At 32.2% G+C, this 19,831-nt stretch overlaps 1 protein-coding gene across 3 annotated transcripts in view; it reads right to left on the minus strand.

The window, feature by feature from the left end:
* Window positions 1–5,748: 5,748 nt before the first annotated feature.
* LOC119644785 (protein trapped in endoderm-1) overlaps window positions 5,749–19,831 on the minus strand; it is a 41,638-nt gene continuing 27,555 nt past the window's right edge. For all 3 annotated transcript variants that reach the window (XM_038044518.1, XM_038044519.1, XM_038044520.1), the window contains exons 2-7: window positions 16,567–16,651; window positions 13,730–13,875; window positions 9,960–10,060; window positions 8,534–8,636; window positions 6,484–6,938; window positions 5,749–5,946 (exon numbers count right to left, since the gene is read on the minus strand). In XM_038044518.1, the coding sequence (XP_037900446.1) occupies window positions 5,769–5,946; window positions 6,484–6,938; window positions 8,534–8,636; window positions 9,960–10,060; window positions 13,730–13,875; window positions 16,567–16,651 (1,068 nt within the window). In that variant the 3' untranslated portion in view covers window positions 5,749–5,768. The remainder of the gene's footprint in view (window positions 5,947–6,483; window positions 6,939–8,533; window positions 8,637–9,959; window positions 10,061–13,729; window positions 13,876–16,566; window positions 16,652–19,831) is intronic.

The following is a 19,831-nucleotide window of genomic DNA, read 5'->3' on the forward strand; positions in this document are numbered from 1 at the left end:
ACGATTGTCCATTAACATGTAGAGTTCATTTCCTCGTTATACAACGCCAATGTGTTACGCGTGTGAAAAAATTATCTTAATAATGATTACAATTATAAGAATAAAAGAAGAAGAGAGCAGTAAAGTGAGAGAAGTGCGACTATTTCTTCGCCTCGTTCTCGATATCAAATGCATCCTAACATTTATATACATATGTACATATGTCTATATAAATGCAAATGAAGAGCATTTTGCACTTTAAAATGCGCTCAACTTAAGCTTAAAGTAAATAATTCGTCGTGAGAATAGAAAAATGCAAAAGCAACCAAAAAGTTTATATTCGACATTTGATGTATTCTTCGATATTCATCATGACGATGATACCATGTTTATGACATGCGATTACAAAAAATCTACCGCCGTGGGCATTAAACAGATTTCAACATAAACAGCCATCGTGCCTATTGTATTACCCTTACTATAATTTAATTTACAATCAAAACAACAATACAAACAATCATCCAAATATTATGCATTTATTTAAAATAGATTGAATCCCCACATCTCTCCATCATGTCTTCACATTATTGCATCAGGCTTTACAGAAAGTATATATAATACATGTCATCGAAAGATGGTGATTATAACTGAAGAAATTAGCAGGACAGACGTTGTTAACTATCGCCCATAGCTTCTTTTGAAATGAAAGCTATTCGATAAATTATGATAATTATATCGTATATTGTATTACTTACAATAAATCAAATACATATGTAGATGTATATGAAGATGTAGTCCTTCAGTTTGTGCCTTTGTAAATTATTATACGCTATGGCTTCCTTATACGCACCATCCGAAGATGTTAAGATACTAAATATATGCTTCCGTTTGCAACATTCAAAAGTGCGCATCCGAAATCGATTCCAAGTGGACTTAATCGTCCGAACTAATGTCTTGCAGCGCTCCTGACCGCAAACCGAATTCAAATAGAATGGCGAAACTTCATTCAAAGGTTCTTATGTAACGCGTGTACGTACTAGATAAAAAAAACTATAATGTACAATTCATAAGATATGTTCTTCTTCTATTTTGACGATATTGGTGACTCGACGACAAGTTGTCAATTTAATTGTGTGAATATAACTAAATATAACGACATTCCTTATGCAAAAAAGTGATTGCCATTAGCGAATGGTTACGCAATGACTGACAACAATCATCTTTCTAAATATATATATTCGAAATGAAAGCTGCCTCCAGCATACTAATCGTTCGATATTATTTCTTAAATTTTGCACCGATAAATGCTACAAAATGACTTGCAAAATAAACGCAATGCATTGTAGCGCACTCACGAACAGCTTTGACATTTTCTCCAGTGTCTTGACTAAACATGAATTTTGATCAGAAATTCGAATAACTTGAATTTTGAACCACATTCAATATGACTAAGTTTTGTTGGGAAAATGTTAATATATTATCCACACAATATGCCACCAAAAAAAAAAAAAAAAAGAAAATAAAACATCATTCACAACAAGCGTTCCCTTTCATTTCTAATTCGAGAAAATCCCCTAATGATTCGTGATGTAAACTTATTTAATAAAGTAAAAAAAAGAAATTTTCTAAAAATTAACTAATTACTATACTTATCGTCGACAACTATTTACGTACAATTTACGTACAAATACAAGATTAGCTATATAAGTGTATATACGTTTCGAATATAATTCTTTTTAAATGAAGTGGCCATAGTTTCGTTTGAGAATGTATTCGAGATTCTTTGCGAACCGAACATTTCTTCCACGTTTCTTTTGCATTGTTTCTTTGAAAATTTAATGCACACATCCTCGGCGCATTGCATGCAGTCAGTTCATTAAGTTGAATTTAATTAAAAATTAATCAAGGCATTGGTAAGACGGGCAATCTGATTAAATAGGATGAATGAATACAAATTGAGTAATAATGTTGCACAATTTTATTATACGTATTGCATGCATGCCTGCATGCATATATATATAAGACTGGTAATATGGCTATCGTCACGTTAGTTACAAAAGGTTGTGACATTGATTTTACTTTTTGACAAGCTCTTTTTTTAAGAAAGTTACACAAAATTAAAGATGAAACTGGAAAAAAATAATTGTAAATAAGAATTTCAAGTAGTCACGTAATCTATTTAACATTAAGAGGCCATCCGGGATAAAAATGAAATATTATTTTATGATTTTTGTTTTGTTTTGAGATTAGATTTTTATTGCACTCAATGATTTTTAAAGTATCCAAAAAGGAAATCCAAAAAGTTTTCAAAGGAGTTCAAATGCTTGATCTCTGAAAACACATAGACCGTGTCTTTCTCGAAACTTCAAACCTTAATAATTATTTCTCGACCTCAATTGGTAGATTTTAAATTTCAATTATGACATTATCTAGCGAAGTGTTTGGCATTTCTAATTGATTGGTTAGCTTTAACCAAATGCCATTATTGGTGGCCTTTTTTTAGTTGATAAATCTTACATGCTTCAAAACGTTCCAAGAACTATTTTGGTTTTTGATTTAGATAGACGATTGCGAACTGTAGAAATATGGCTGGGAAAGCGCTTTAAAAAAAAAAATGATTTTTACGTCATTTTATTTATTTTTAAAAGAAAAGCATTTCAACTAAACTAGAAAAGTATGCAATAGATTTCTTTTGAACACATGGTTTATCCTTTGGTAAATAAATGCAAGAAAATAAGCAATAAGTTCATGTCCGCAATGGTAGCGTTTTGCCCCTTAAATAGTAGTATAAGATTTGATTTCTCTTTCACTGTTAACACTATTACGTATTTAGTCAAATATTAGATAGTGGAATTCATCACTTATGATACAAGAGTATAATAAGCTTGTGCGGATGTACGCAAGACCCCGAAGAACCTGAGATAGGCTCACATTTTATTGTATCAATACCAACTCAGAATCATTTTCTGAATCGATTTAAGCTTCTCTTTCCGCCTGCCCGTCTATCGATTTTATTTTCTTGCATTCAACATCGACACGTTTTGGTCCAAGGACGAACGCTATCCGAAACGGTTCGGATGGAGCCACTTTTTCATCTACTTCCCACATAACGCGTTATTTTGAAAAGTCGATATATAAATAACTAGGAAGCGGTATACTGTATTTAATGAGGCGGCGTGCCCCGCAATAGTCTCTTCACTTGTTTTTCCTTTGCGTTGACAAAGAATACTTGATTTACACGAATAAACGAATACTGTTATCTGGAGTTGGTTTCAGTCTTCTTCAATTTTTTTTATACTTGTTATCTGTACATAGTAGGATATAATAAATTATGAGTTGATCTAACGAAACGAAACCACTCCTTGACAATGCTGTCAACAATGATTGATATAATTAAGCCGAACAGCAAGCGGAATATGCCAGAAGTCATAGCATTATTACTTTATACAATGATAACGTTTGGCCTCGTCAAGCTATTAGTTTTTCTTATTTTTCCGAGAATTAATAAATAAATTCTTCGATGGAAAATGACTCATTTTCTGAAGCAATCATGCAAACTAAAACGCTGATTACACTAGTGTTTCTGCGTTTTTTTTTTTTTTTTTTTTTAAATAACAAATGGTAGTCCAGAAAAGAGAAAGCATCTAAAAGGAAAGTCAAGTCAAGAAGTTAAAGCGCTTCTTACACGGCTTAGGTATGTTGCAAAACCAGTTTATTGTATCTTTTTCTCTAATGTGGATATTTTATCATTGAATGCCGGTTCAATTCATACAATACGATGTCCAAAATCATTCGTTTCAAACCTTTCTGTTATGTCCAAATAATTCCAGGAAATAAATTCTCACTGGTTTCCAAGAGAAGGCCCGTCTAATAATATGGAAATGTTGGTTAAAACTGTGACTTCCCTACTTAAAATAAATATATTTAAGCTTTACGAAACAAGTGGAAATTATTTTTGTGAAACGAAGTTTTATTGAAAACACGCTCGCTCCGAAAAATTTTGCTACTAAATCCTGACAGACGATGAACATTAACACGTGAACATTGGATCGTTCTGATATCCAGAGCGGAAATATTTATAACGCAGATTACGCGAATATCGAAGATTAAGCTGGATATTTGTGGACCACCGAGGTGGGGTGCCAGCTGAATATAGTGTATTATGAATTGTTCCAACCAAAGACGAAATCTTATTTAGAGAGATCTGCCAGCGTAATGGCGTTCAGTCCCATATGACAAAAATTGCCACAGAAACTACCCACCACGCTGTTTTAATCACACATTAATCCTTTTGATTAACACTGATTTCGATCGATGACTTATTGCCCTTTCGAGCAAAGATTTGTGACGATAATTAAAAACGAGTTCTCTCGTGTGTAACTTCAAATACACGTCTTGTCGTTTCCGCACGCGCAATGAACAATAGCCTTAATAAAATATGTCGTGGCATTTTTATACCCATCACCGAAGAATGAACATTCATTTTTTCCTATAATATCGGCGGAAATTAATTCAAACTCTTAATACGTATGTGAAAATGTTGCGTTATGTGAGGTAATTACAATGAATAATTGAAAGGCATCGTCTAAAGCTAGAAATGACCTCAGTCATATATTAGTAACATTATTCATATAGTCCTAAGGCTTTCGTCCGGATTGATTCGCTTCATTTGAACGAGTTTTCTGGCTATGAAAATATAGATTTGCGAGCAAAAAATTCAAAAGTTTTGGGGGATTAAAAATTTATCAATTTGTTGGCTGCAGTCGGATTTTATCCAACCTGTGGTTTATAGTCGCGATACAAGATCATGATTAATTGCAAGGTTTAATTTCTTGATGATGAAACAAATGCGTCGTGGAGATATGCTTGCCGGACGTCAAGCTCCTCCACCAGAAAATTTTGTTTGTTTGGGACGTTTCGTTCGCAGAGCTTCCTTACTTACGTTTTCGGTTTATCAACGTCAGGAGCAAAGAGGCTGTTTTCTATCGTCCAATTTTTAATTTTAATCTCTCAGAAGGCAGTTTTTAAGCTTTCCGCAAGTAGAAAATGGTGAAAGCTTTATGCCGACGTCGTGCTCGCAAGGCTGCCCGGCTTAGAAAAGAGACTCAGCTCGGCCGACTGTGGAAGTCACCTGATTCGGACTTCCTTCAAAGTTGTCTTTTCACAACCTTACCATATCCCAATTAGAAGACAGTTGTTTTCTGATTGAGTTTCCCCAAACCCGTCGCTTTTCGTCTCAACTTAATATAGCACTTAAATCTTAACACTAACTTTTCCCAACACTTCTCCCTCCGAGACGAAGAACATGTGACACCAAAACGACGGGCGACTTTGACTCTTCGCAGTGCATATGTATATAGCATTTTCATTTTTTTCTTAGGAATACACTTTTGCGTATGATTGCCTGCACTTACTTATTCTACAATCAATATAGGAATGCATGCACAACTGCATTCATAGACATAGTATCCTATACGTCATCCTTAACACTTCGATAACAGGAATTTGTTGGCCTGCTTGCCTATCAAACAGGAAGATTATTCTGTCTCATGTATCGGCTCTTCTCATCAAGACTAGAATAGAATACCATCAAGCCGCTTTACTGAGAAACTAATGCGCAATATTTTTTCCCTTTAGTATAAGTATTTATTTTATTAAATTGAATATATTTTAATAATTATAATAATAATAATAATAATAATAATAATAATATTTTCTACTACTTCACATAATCTTTTGAAAAGATGAGATTTTATTTTAGACTTATGATATACGCGTACATAAATTTATTAGTTTTGGTAATCTTGCTTTATATTATTCATTTTTACACCTTGGATGATTGGAGTATTTTTGCTAGTTCCTGAAATGTCTTTTGAGTTTTTGCTATGATGAAAAGTTTTACTTCTCACAGAAGACCTCGTATCGGTCCAAAATCTTAGGTTCGCCAATAGCTTACGGTATGCAGACCTGCAAGAAATGTACGCAAATAGATTTATATTAAAATCAAGGCTCTGTCATAAAATTATTCCATACACATGATTTCATATGTAATAAGATAAGATAAAAACACAACGACAAGAAAAGAAAAAGAAAATTTTTTAAATATTTTCAATCAATCAGTGACCGTATATCCCGAATATCTTTTGACGAATGTATTTTGTAATTTTCGGTACAAGGGTACGTTAAGTTTGTGCGGATGTATACAGTACCCAGCAAGGCTTGTGGCAGATCCATCTTGTGCCTATTATTCCGAAAGAAAGTGATTATGAATTGTTATAAGCTTGTCTGTCCATTCGTCCTGCTTTCTGTGCAACCTGTTTTAGCCCAAAAAAACTGACGCAGCTTTCAATCTTTTCTATGTAAAGTCATATTTTGAGAAATCGTTATATGGTAACAGTAGTAGACAGATATTTAATAATGAACCATGTTCCGCTATAGTGATTGTACTTAATAACTACTAATGATAATAATAATATATTAAAAAATTGGAAATTTTCGCATTACCTGTAATTGCGATTACTGGCTGCATAAATGATGGGATTTATTACACTGGACGCCCATGCCATCACTGATGCGATTATATGTAGCCATGGATAGGACGTATTTCGTTCGTCATCGACTACGTTTGCCAGCATTAATGGCAGAAAACATACAAGAAAACATACAAATATTGTTACCATCATCAATGTTAATCTATTATCTTCACGACATTTCCGATCGTAGAATATTTGCTCTTTTGTAAGTACATCGAACTGTCTGTGATTTCTCATTGTTTTCTTTTGCCTTAAAACAGTGATATATATACAAGAATATGAAACAATAATAACTAAACACGGCAGTACAAAACCAATTATAAAAAGGGTTTTCTTAATTGACTTTCCATCCTTTTTTAAAATCGTACACGAAAACGTGGCTTCGTCCAGGCCCATTTCACCCCAAATACCCAAAATGGCGGGTAGCTAAAAATTAAAACACATCAATTAAGCCTTTTAACTAAAAAATATGCTATATCCGCCTTAATGCGAATCTTAGGTACCCACCACCTAAACATAATATTATTATTATTGTATTAAAACACAATTGTTACATATATATATATATAGATTTTCTTAATATTAAATTTGTTAACTACACCATAGACTTGAACAGTGTTGCACGATTATCGCGAAAACACATTTTCGATATTTCTTCAAATTTTTTTCCATCCTTTAGCATAGCATAACGAATCAACGATGCAACATTTTGCAAGTTCCTTAAACTTAACTCCTCACAGCTTCCAAAGTGGACCAGAAACAACAAAAATCACGTAGATTTATACGTAGATATCCGACAATCTTGTATTTCCTTCTAGATAGTACATAAGCATTTTTCGATATTAGATAGAAATGCGAAAGTTTTTTTTCGACTTAAGGTCGGTAGGTATTGATTGCACTGAAAATAGAAATAAATTCTGCTTATCGGGGTCAGCTTTGCTTATCAGACGCCAGCCTCTATTTATTGAAAGGAAGATATATCTCATGCCCGTGTATATAGTGCAAATTTTTCTTATTGCGTTCATGGAAACTCGGAAAAAGCCAAAAATTCCTCTTGTAAAACGCGTGCCAAGACCTTCATTTCAACTATAAGGTTATTGACCAGGACAAGAAATCTGCATACACATAGTCTGTTCGGCATATGTTACATTGTTAATAGGCTCGTTAAAGAGCAGATAAAATACCCTTTTCTGTTTCCATAATTTAGAGAGGGCCCAGAAAGCACACACAAATGACTTTTATTTCTGTCTAATAGAAATGCTTGGAATCATTTCGAAAGCAAACAAAACTTTCAATATGGCACCGAGTAAAGATAAATACTGTAACAAACTCTTGGAAGACATAGAAAGAAATTTACATGTCGATCTAGTATTCGGATTGACACAAATTTTATCCCAACGAGAACTCGCCGATCCTTTTCACAATCGAAATTTATCGAAGCAATAGACTGAAAGGATGGAGTCTTCTACGAACTGTCTTTTAGAAACCATTTTTTTTTTTTTTTTGTTCTGGTAAGAAAGCAGTGTTCTATGCTATGCACGTACATAGGAACTTTTTTGATACAATGATTCGAATAAATATCTACAATGAAAGTCTGTGACTTTTAAATTATTGTTTGCAGTTGATCTAGCTTTTCACCGACTATGAATATGATTGTTTCTTATAGTGAATTAAAAAATGGAAATTATGTTCTAGTCTTATTGGCTTCGATCCAGAAACTTAACCTAATAAAAAATGTAAAATCCGCTTTCTAAAATCTCTAATGCATATTTTAATTTGAATGATGAAACAATTATCATAGTTCTCTTGTTTCTTCTTTCATCGTCCACAATTATTATAAATTGACAAGAAAAGAGGTAATTTTTTGAAGAACCGGCCCGTATAGTATGACGGTGCTTCTAAATCTTTAGCTGAACTGGAAACTTTTTTTTTTCCCAAATAAACGCTTATATATGAGAACAATTGAGGCGGACGGACGATGAAAAGTATCCTGCGGTGGTGGGTAAATTAAAAATACTTACCAGCAACATAAATGATATCGACCATACAAATATTAATTGCGCTATTATATATTTTGTTTTATATATCCGAACATATAAAGAATGGCAGCCAATCAGAATATATCTACGATGAAAGTTAATGATTTTATAAAGTACAATAATTTACTTAAAGTAATGATTTCGATTCGACTATTTTGGTACGCAATTCCTGTGTCTTGTTCGATAAGATCTCATATTTCGGAGAACAAAGAGTCTATCAATGAATTTATAGCGAACATGATGTAATTCCTGAATATCACTGATGGATTAATCTTGAAATTATATCCCAGGTCTTTGGTCACCAAACATTTTTTGTCCCTTTGAAAATGAAAGTCCGAACGGTATCAAAAATTTCCGATTTTTTCTTCCGTATTTAAAATAAATGCAATTTTGAATACGTCACAGTTCACAGTGATAATTGTTTTAATATATCGACGAAAATCTCGTTACAAAAATTCGCATTTTTAAAATAACGGCCATCAATTTTTGATTTGAAATAAAAGCAAAACGGTATACAATATCAATGTGATTTTTGATTTATTTTTTATTTTAAAAGTTTGCGTTTTAAGGTTATGGAGAATTTATTGTTTGCTGAAGTGTTCAATTAATTTAACATGATTTCAGATCTCAGTAATCCTATTTCACCATTGGCATTTTTGGTAACGGAAGAAGGCCCACCATTAAATACCCTACGCCAATTTGCTTAATACACTTATTCATATAAGGACCTTTCAAAATGAGACCTTATACGGGAAGTTATTAAAAAAATTGGTCGAAGACCAAACATAAAAATCATGATTTTCAAAACCTTCTTACGTATGTATTTCTCTTCCAGTAGACATGTAGATTAAACTATTTTTTCCTTTTTGTTTTTTATTTTAATTAATTATCAAATGATTTTTTTTTTTTATTATTTAATATTATTATCTCATTGCCTTTCCTTCCATTCCGCTCTTTTTGTATGCTTCCGGTTAGGAATGTCAGTTGAAATCCTAATAACTATTTTCAATTTTGCGATGCTAACAAAAGATGTCATAGCAAGTTTGGGTAGTAATAGAAAAAGTTATTAACAATAGTAAAAGTAAAAAATAATATTATTTAGAAATATACAAAAAGGTTGCTCATCAAGCATGTCCCCAACTGAAATGAAACAGTAGCCGTCATATAAGTTCACGTAATGTAATTTCTGGTATCTAGAATTCACCTAAAGTCAAATACTGAACTCTATAGGTATTACAGTTAATGCTCCTTGGTTCGGAATAATTACTGTATAGAAAATAGTAATAAGAAATTTGGAAATTGGAAAATCAGGGGAATTTTTACATAAAATGTTAGCTGGGGAAAATGCACATAGCTTTACAAAGCACATTTATATATATATATATATATATATATATATATATATTACCTGTTTAACGTTATCCCGACCATACTAAGCAGAGATACAGCTACGTTACCATAAAATATTACAGGAAAAATTTTACACAGCGTATCACCGAATGTCCATTTCTGAAAAAGATTTTATATAATATACATAATTGAAGAATAAAATTTAATAATGAATTATTATTAATTATTCAGTTTTTCTCTAAAGAACATCTAACAAAAAATTTAATGCAGAAAATAAAACTATTTTGTTATTTTATAGAATATAGAAAATCCATTATATTTTATCCTCTTACTCTGAGCACAATCACTGACAGATCACTGACCATATATTTCTGCCAAACAGCAGTAAAGGCGATCTCCTTATCTTTTTCAGCTTTTTTGATATTCTGTCGTTTACGCATAAATGCGGAGACAACAACAAACGTAACGTACTTGTGATCTTGTCTTCAGCAAGTCACTGAACATTCTCATTATAATCACGGAGTGTATGCAGTGCAAGGGTATAAAAGGAAAATTGAGGAAAATTGCAAGAAAATATAAAAGAAAAATGGAAAAATATATGTTTTTATTCAGTTTTGCGGAAAATGAGTGAAGGTGAACAGACCTACAATAAACAAAATATTCCTTTTTTATATTATAATTTATTTATTTATAGTTTTTTTATTCTTATTATTTATTATATTTCAATTTTTTTTTTTTTTTTAATTTATTTAACATATTATTATTCCAAAAGCACCGAATACGTTATTTTCATCCTTTTTAATTTTTAATATTCCAAAAAAATGTTTATACCACGCGTAATGTTTCGAAAATTTTTTGGTGACTTTTACTTATACGAAAAGACATCCAAGTATCTATAATCAATTTTTTTCTACTTGGTCCAATTTTTCGAAATACGGACATAGGGTTCTGACCCAATCAGGCGTTATTCCTATTTTCAAATTGGGACTTTAACTGTACCGACTTTTTACAAAACTTTATTTTTGCGCACATACATACAAATAATTGGAAAATAAAATAACGCACAAGAAGATATAAAAGGTTTTTTTTTCAATTTAGAAATTATTTATCTAATTTATGTTTATCGTAAACTAAAGTACATTTTTTTTATACCCTACAGCATATGTGATACAGGGTATATTAAGTAAGTGCAGTTGTATGTAACGCGCAGAAGGCCTTAAGATAAACCCGCCTTTTATTATACCGATCGATTCAGAATCATATCAGATCATCATATCAGATCTAACCCAGTCTCTACGTCTGATGTCTGTCCATGTAAATTTGTGTTGAAGGTCCAGGTTGCACTTTTTGATATATTTCGACGAAATTTGTTGAAGTTACGTATACCGCAACGAACGCTATTGAAAATGGTCCGGATCGGTCCACTTTTTCGACCACTCTTCGTATAGCCGCGCCCTATTCTGAAAAATCGTTGTATGGAAAAAATTTGCAATTTTAAAAATTTCTCAGCAAAACTGGTTAAGTAGTAGTATTTGGGCATTCTAAATTGATGTGAAAACTTTGAACCGGCTGAGGCATATAACGAAAACTGAAGTTCATGTATTTTACATAATTTTTATACATCAACATCGAGAGATCCCTTCTCCCTTCAATTAAACCACTTTAAAATTGGAAACGATGCCAATGAGCGAAACGCTATGATGAATCGTGCAAAAAGTATCATGGGAGAGAAATATTGTCAAGAAATCGTTGGAAAAGAATGCAAATTATAACGACTACGCTTAACCCTGATCAATCCTTCTTTATGTCATTCCTTGGCCATAGGCAGCATAGCTAACCGACTAACGTGAATAAATAGACAACAAAATTGCGACATTCAATCTTTTTAGATCTCAACTTCTAAACGTTATGCAGGGATTAATTCTTTTGGAGAAGAAAAAGAGAGAGAGAAAGAGTAAAAGCCTTCAGAAATGAGCCGCTTGAATCAGTCCGACCGACAGTTCTTGTCCCACAAGGTGCTTCATATTGTCTGGGTATATACTAGAAAATATCTAAGTGAGTATGTCAATATATACGGTCGAAGTGACCTGCGTTAAATCTGAAATGAACAATTATTACAGCTCAGAAGCTAGATACCAAAAACCATTCTAAAATTCTCACTTTTTGCTGTAATGAGATATCGTTAATCTTCAGACTTGACTCGTGGAATTGAAAGAGTATTGAACTGTACATAATAAATTTGTTGTAAAGAAGCGCCAAATGGACAAACGAACATGGCTTGCTTCATTCAATATTTTGGGTATTTTGGGTTGACAACAAAACTTGAGGCTAAGGCGTTACATATGAGTTTCGTCTTTCAATGTTTTATTCGAAAAAAGAAAGGCAAAGCAAGCAGAAAATTTGCGGCTTCGTTGTTTGCAAGCAGTCAACATGATACAATCAACAACAAAATCGTACCATGTCATGCCAAATTGAAATTCGCCCATTACGATACTCCTTTATCGCCAAACACCGTAATATGCGCAAAGAAACCATAGTGTGCGATGTATGTATATTCGTCAACATTACTTGATCATTTAATAAGAAAATTTAACAATATTTTGTCTACCTTTGATAAATTCAACATTGTTCGTTTTGGTTCAGCTGTTTGATGTCAAACACTTTTTTCTTATTTTCTGTTAATAGCTGTTGTTTTTGTAAACGCAACTCTGATCAACTATAATTAACGTTAAACATGGGCTATTCAGTTTTCGTCTGCTCTGACATATATGAGAGACAGAAAGAAAGAGAGAGAGAGAGAGAAAGAGAGAGAGAGAGAGAGAGAGAGAGAGTGAGCGTATCTCGCAGCTATTGCGAATACGTAAAGCAAAAAACACTAAACTCGAAAACGAAACTTAGTCATCGGCATACATGAGTAGTACCCAGAATGTATCCGAATGTTCGCCGATGTATAGAAACGACGTTATTAAGGAGTCGTTTTCTTGATTTCATTTTAAATCACTTGTGTTCATTTAAGAAGTCAAGCCCAATGGGAATCAAAGAAAATCGATCAAAGACAAATATTTCTTTACTATTTTTATGCCCATCACCGCAGGATGAGGAATATATTCATTCCCTTTTGCACCGCGTAGAAAGGACCTTGAAACACCCCACAAGGTATATATATATATTCTTGATCGGTATAAAATTCTTAAGCATGTCTGTCTATCTGTCCGTCTGTATAATGTCAATGGTATGCATTCTTTCGACCGCAAAAACAAAGCTATCGACTTCAAATTTAGCCGAAATATTTGAAGCTTTTGCATATAAGTTGGTATTGAAAATGGCCAAATCGGTCAAAGGACATGCCTAAGATACCACATAAGCTGGCAACACCTTTGTTTATCAAAAGCAATAGAAAATTTGCATTTTGACCCATTACTTACAAACTACAACAGATAAATCTACAAATCAAACAAAATTCAACCCAATATTCTATAGGCGAAGATGTATTATCTCTATAAAAATAATAAAAATTGCACACGCCTATCTAGTGCCGGTCACAATCGAATATAATTTTCTTACTTGTTAATTATAATTGCAATAGGAAGTATTTTTTTTGTTTTTTTTTGAACAATTAACAGCATGTGAACTACTGAGATTAAAGCAAGGGGATCTGTTTTGCCTGATCAAAGAATTGTAAATTTCTGCATAGATTCTGTATTATCTTCATTGAGGTGGGTAAAAACGCTTAATAAACCGCAATGTTAAAATGTTAACAAAAAAAAAAAAAAAAAAAGATATTAAATTATATACATTTGTCTAACGTATTGAAATTTGATTACTTACTTCTTGAAAAAAACGAACAGCAGTAAGAGGCAGACTTAACGAACAAAACAGCAAATCAGATATACACAGTGATAGAACGAATGCCGTCGTAGCATGGCCTCTAATTTTTGGGCACATTATAAGAGCGAGAATCGTGATTAGGTTACCTGAATGGGGGTATATAGCCAGGTAAAATTAAGGTTAAAAAAAAAAAAAAAAAAGTTAAAACAAAATAAATTCAAATTTTTATACACACCACCGAAGGACGGAAACATATTAATCTTATCAGACTTCTTCAGATTTTTAGCATTTAAAAACGTATAAAAGAAACGAATAAAAAACTGATCGGTCAATGTTTATCTGTCTTTAGGTGTCTGACTGACCGTTTTCGGCAATTCATTTGACAATTATCACGTATATCTTTCACAAATGCATAAGCCTAAGCCTAAGAAAAATTAACGGAAGTTTTAAATATCATATTTGCCTTGGGTGATGAGTATATAAAATTCGCTTTCAAAGCGAATATAAATAATATTATCAGTTAACCGAATTAAAATTATTTAAATTAAAAGCTTCGAAAAGATTCGAATAGATCACAGAAAGTTGCTGTAGGAAAGGACTAGAATTTTTAACGTTAAATTCATTCATTCATCGCAACCAGTTGTCAATCGAACTGTACGACTCTCGAAACGAATTTTCACGCTCTTCAACTCGCCAACACTTTGAGTAAATGATGACTGCGGTTCATACCTTTCCGACGCATAAATAATTGAAAACAACAAAAATATTTGCGATATATTTATATATTTTCAATATATCCAAGACGTTAAGGTACTCTCTCTACATTTACCAAGAAATATTTTTTCCATTTTTTTTTTTTTTTTTTTTCGACTTAATAGATTATTTGCGCGTTCGCGAATAGAATAGAGGGAAATAGAGGGAAAGCTCATTCTCCGAAATTCATTGAAATTTCGTGATTTTTCCGGAGGAGACCACATGCATATTATAAGCATATTATGGAGAAAAGTCACAGCCTAATGTTTTATCGTTTGAGTCCTAACTTTTTCAATGCACTAACGGATGTCTTTGAAAACTATTTATATTCATTTAAGAGCAATACCAGGCAAAAATATCTTATTGTAGTTTGATTAGCATTTTGAGTTTGAAAGCTTTCAGCATTTTTGTTAAAATATTTCAATTTTGGGTAAAAGTTTTTGATATTGATTTTGTGTTTGGGATTTATGGCCGTTTTCTTTGGCACACTTCAGTCCGGAACATGTGAAGGATAAGGACTATTTTTCATAGCTCTGGTAATGGGAGTTAATAGAAAAAAATGAAAAATTGTATTATAATAAGAAAGCAAGTCAACAACATGTTGCCAAACTTCAACTAAGAATGTTGTCTCAAAATAGGATGTTTGAAAACGAGCTGGGAATGAACTCCTTTTTATCCTCCTTTTTCTTTACAGTATCTTTAAAATAACATTCCATAGAATAGTATATAAGATACTTTTGATAAATTAATTTAAACATTTTTTTCATTTTTGTTGGTGAAAAACTAAAGTTTCTCGTTCAGCAAATCAATGTTTAGGGAAAAAAAAGCCGCCGCAGAAAAAACTCAGGTCGCAGTAATTCTTCAATTAAAGGCGAATAACGCCTAGAATGGTTTTGGCCTTGCCATTTTTTAGTATTTCACCTCAATAAAATTTTGTGTTCTAACGTGGAGCAGTGTTCAATAGCCTCCTTAAATATTTCTATTTTAATCGCTTTCCTCCTATCCCGGAAATAATTGCGAAGACATCTCTTTTTCTCAGGCTATTACGGCGGGATAACCCCTTAATATAACATGGACCTAGCTGATATATTAAACATTAATTACATAACGAAGCACGTGTAAGCGCGTCTTACTCGTTCTACAAACTTTTCATAAAGACTTGATTTGTTTGGTTTGTAAAAATCAGAGAAAAAATCATAACAAATCACGTCCGAGATATGTATAACCAGAGCATCTATTTTGCTATGAAGCGTTGCGAAATTCGAAGAAAATAAGGCATGATTGAGATAAAGAAACAGTGTTATGTTGCGCTAAGAATTGTTTTTGAAGCGACCTTTTTTTTCTCGAAACATTAGCAAATTCCTTTTTGCATGAAATGCAAGTGAAATGGTTGTTTTTACAGTGCATTCCGCCGAAATGCGGAAACTGACAAATCGACTATGATCAAATAGACTAAAGTATGTTTTGTTCATTCACTTCCGAAATAAATAAAAATTGTCGCGTCTTTTACTGGCAGTGCCTCGAGTACACATACAAAGATTAGTATTTACAAAACATAGTAGTACACACGATTTGCCAATTCGCATTTGATTGGATCCATGTATTGGTTACGAAATTGTGAAAGAACTTTCTTTAATAGTTATTTTTTTACTCGCGCATACATCAAACGTGTAAAGTGTTCTATATTATATTGAACGAATCGTAAAATTGATGAGAAGAAAGTTCAGGAAATTCTAATTCAATCAAAAAAATCTGCACTTGTATCATCCCATTTACTTAAGTTGCTTGAAAAGATCGCAAACGAAAAATTTATATACAAATATAATGTTAAAATAGTGATACAACGATATCTACTATAAAATACAATTTTGAACATCTGTAGGTATACTTTTGTGTCTATCTAATGACACATTTACTACTTTATACGTTAATAATTGCATTTACCTTTAGTGTTCTAATAAGATATATAAAAAATACTGCAATTAAATAAAGGAGAGAAGAAAGTTGTTTTTTGTAAAAAAAAATCTTTCCTACTTGACATGCAAGTACAATAAATGTAATGTTGTAATAAATTTTCTTCTTACCGAGAACTCCAATCACTACAAAGACGCTGGCGCTTATAGCAGCAAATAAACTCGCTGAATGGGGATAAATAGAAATCCTTTCCATCTGAAAATGTAAAATTCTTCACTTTAGATAAATTAAAACAAATAAAAACACCGTATACTGTTACAGTTATTCATATAAGGACTTTTCAAAATGCGGCTTCCTTTGAGAAATGATCAGAAAAATGCTTCAACTCGAATTATTTTGTATGCCGTTCATCTTCGGATCAAAACGGCTTGATGTACTTAATTTTTATTAAAATATCTCGAAAATTTGCGTTCTGTATATTGAATGCAAGAAAGCAAAACGGACACGCGGACAGAAGGACAGACAAGTTTATGTCAATTCAAAAAATGATGCTGAATCGATCTATATAGTAAAAGGTGGGTTTATCTCATATCCTTGTGAATTTTGCATGCACCGGCGCATACATACTTCATACCCCAAGTAATGTAAGATATAACTAAGGCGTTTAAGGCAAAAAATGGTGCGTCCATGCACAAGTTCGCGTTCAAATTGCATGAATTCGTAGAAAATACCAAATTTTTTGATGATCCGTAAATATCCCGAAACATATGATTAATTCGTTCATTAACGGAGTCTCCACTCGTCACCCAGCCACCAGCCAAGATTTTTTAAACTGGCAAAACTTTGTCGCACCTATATGCGATCGGACTACGGTAAAAAACATTTGTCTTACATATACGTTTAGAGAGTTCGTAGCGAGCGAGCGGGCGAAGTAGGCATTTATCTTCAAATACAGTTAAAGTTTTGATTTGATCGACAACCATATTAACCAATCATTCAGAGAATGAGAAATTTTACCGATTAAAGAATATCAGCAAGAACATTGTTCACATTAGCCGTAGCCTAAGTTTCCATTTATGACATTGTCTCCTTACTTCTTTCGCGAGTCTTCCGTACATCTTCGAAAATAAACAAAAAGCAAAAACACTATATACTTGTATACCCATTACCAATCATTCATTTTATTATGTTGGAAATAATTAGCACTAGATCAGTATTAAAGAACTTTGGATGTTTTAACTGATCTATCTCACTAACATATAATATATATTTACTTACTGTAGTTGGCGTTGTTGTCTATATACATTCTAGTGATAGAAAGTCACATACAATGTGCAATGCTATTGCCACTGAATTTTAAGAATAATAAGGAGAAGGAGGAGGAGGAGGAGGAGGAGGAGGAGGAGAAGAAGAAGAAGCAGAAGTAGAAAAGAAAAAAAAAAAGGAACCAACTAAATTTTGGTATCTTATAATAATGTGATTATCGAAACGTGTGCAGTACCGGGAAAAAAGCTCTAGAAACCACAGCAAGTGTACATATTATTGAACAGTATTAAGCGGTGATAGGTGTAAAAAAACTGGGTCGTAACCGAATATAACTTTCTCACTTCTTTTTTGCTTTAATTTGGCTTATTGTGTATCTATTAAGTTTTTATATCAATTTTTTTTACTATTATTAGACTCGTTTCGTTTCGAAAAAGATTCAATATATACATATAATTATGTTCACACATACACTTAATAAAATTTCAAATTTATTTCAAACACTTTGTAACGGATGTGTAATACATGCATGCACGTATATCGGAAACAATATAAGTTAATGAGGTTATGTGAAAATCTCTTTGTGTTTTTAAATTAAACACCTGCGACCGATTCTATTTAATTAAAGATCGGTTTATATAAATTTGTAATCACTAAGTTTTCTCCAATAAATTGCCGACTATAGTCATTGATGGAGATATTTTTGTATGACAGAGGCCGAGGCGTTAATAATTGAAAAAGAAGCAAAATTGCCACATAATTAATGAACATGAATGTATTTTGTATTATCATAACATACCGTCAATGCAAATGATGCAAAAGGCTGACGAGATAAAATGTATAATATAAAGTTGTTCTGCCGGAAGAGAAGCTAACGTACGGATTTTAGTTTATTGACTAAAAGCTGACTTTTGACTATTCACTAACAGTTCACACTCAATTCATTTCTACATTTCATTTCCACTAATTTAATAAAATTGACCTGCTGCACAAAATAACTTTACTAAAAAAAAAAGGAAAAAAAATAACATTTGTGAGACGATGAGGGTGAATGTGAAAAGCAAAGAATATATATGTGTTTTTCAAAAACCGAATGGGAACACATTGGGCTACATTGACCCTACAATCGTTACAATCCGTTATACCTAACATGTTGTAAGTAATTTTTCTCTTTTCAATTTGCCTATAGCTCGAATTAAGACAATAAAGTAAAATATAAATTATTTGAGTTAAAAAAGGGAAAATGATCTACCCTATTACAATAATATTGATAAATTGGACAAATCGAATTAGGTTGAAAATGAAACTGATCAAGGCACTATTAAAATGCATAGCGTGATGCCGACATGAATTCATTTAGATTTTATAACATAAATGAATCGGAATCGAATCAATATTAAATTTCTGCGTCCGATATTGAGACATTGAAAATGTATTTTCGAATTCCGTTGGGCCTCCGCTCCGCTTCGAAGACAAAGCAAATATTAAGTACAAAAACATATCGTAATAATAACTTCATTTATATAAAATCGTAATCGTAATCACGAAAAAATTTAATTTATTTAACAGTAAACAGAAACGGTTCCATTTCGTTTAAAATAAGAAATAATTACAGTTCAGATGTTATTGTTATTTGTCTATAGAGCGTATTACGTTTGAGTGTATATGTTGTTTTTTATATTACGAATTCAAATTTATCACCCCGTGTTATGGCAAATAAAAAATAAATTTGTGAAAACATTGTAATCATTTTGACAACAGTAACGATGAGTTAAAAGTTGAAGTTTCTAGTGACAATAAGAAAAACTAACATATAAACGCTTATAACCACAATAACGCAGACAGCATTGAACTAAACTATAAAGATTGCATATTAGCGATTGCTTCGATAGATATCTAAAATTTTATCATTGAATATATTATATTATTCATTTAGCCAAAGAAATAAACTCTAACACTAAGGTCTTAAAGCGCTATCGTCTAAAGCTATCGGCTTCATTGAATACTCTACCGCCGCACTTGAGATTTGAATTGATTCGAATATTTGTGTCCATAATTAATTTAAAAAAAAAAAAAAAAAAAAAAAAAATGCAAGAACATACAACCACGGCTTTTACATTTAGCAGGCATATCAGTTACTTGTATGCCAATACGAATTTTCTATTAACATTG

This window comes from Glossina fuscipes, unplaced genomic scaffold, assembly GCF_014805625.2.
Source record: "Glossina fuscipes isolate IAEA_lab_2018 unplaced genomic scaffold, Yale_Gfus_2 0, whole genome shotgun sequence".
Taxonomy (NCBI): domain Eukaryota; kingdom Metazoa; phylum Arthropoda; class Insecta; order Diptera; family Glossinidae; genus Glossina; species Glossina fuscipes.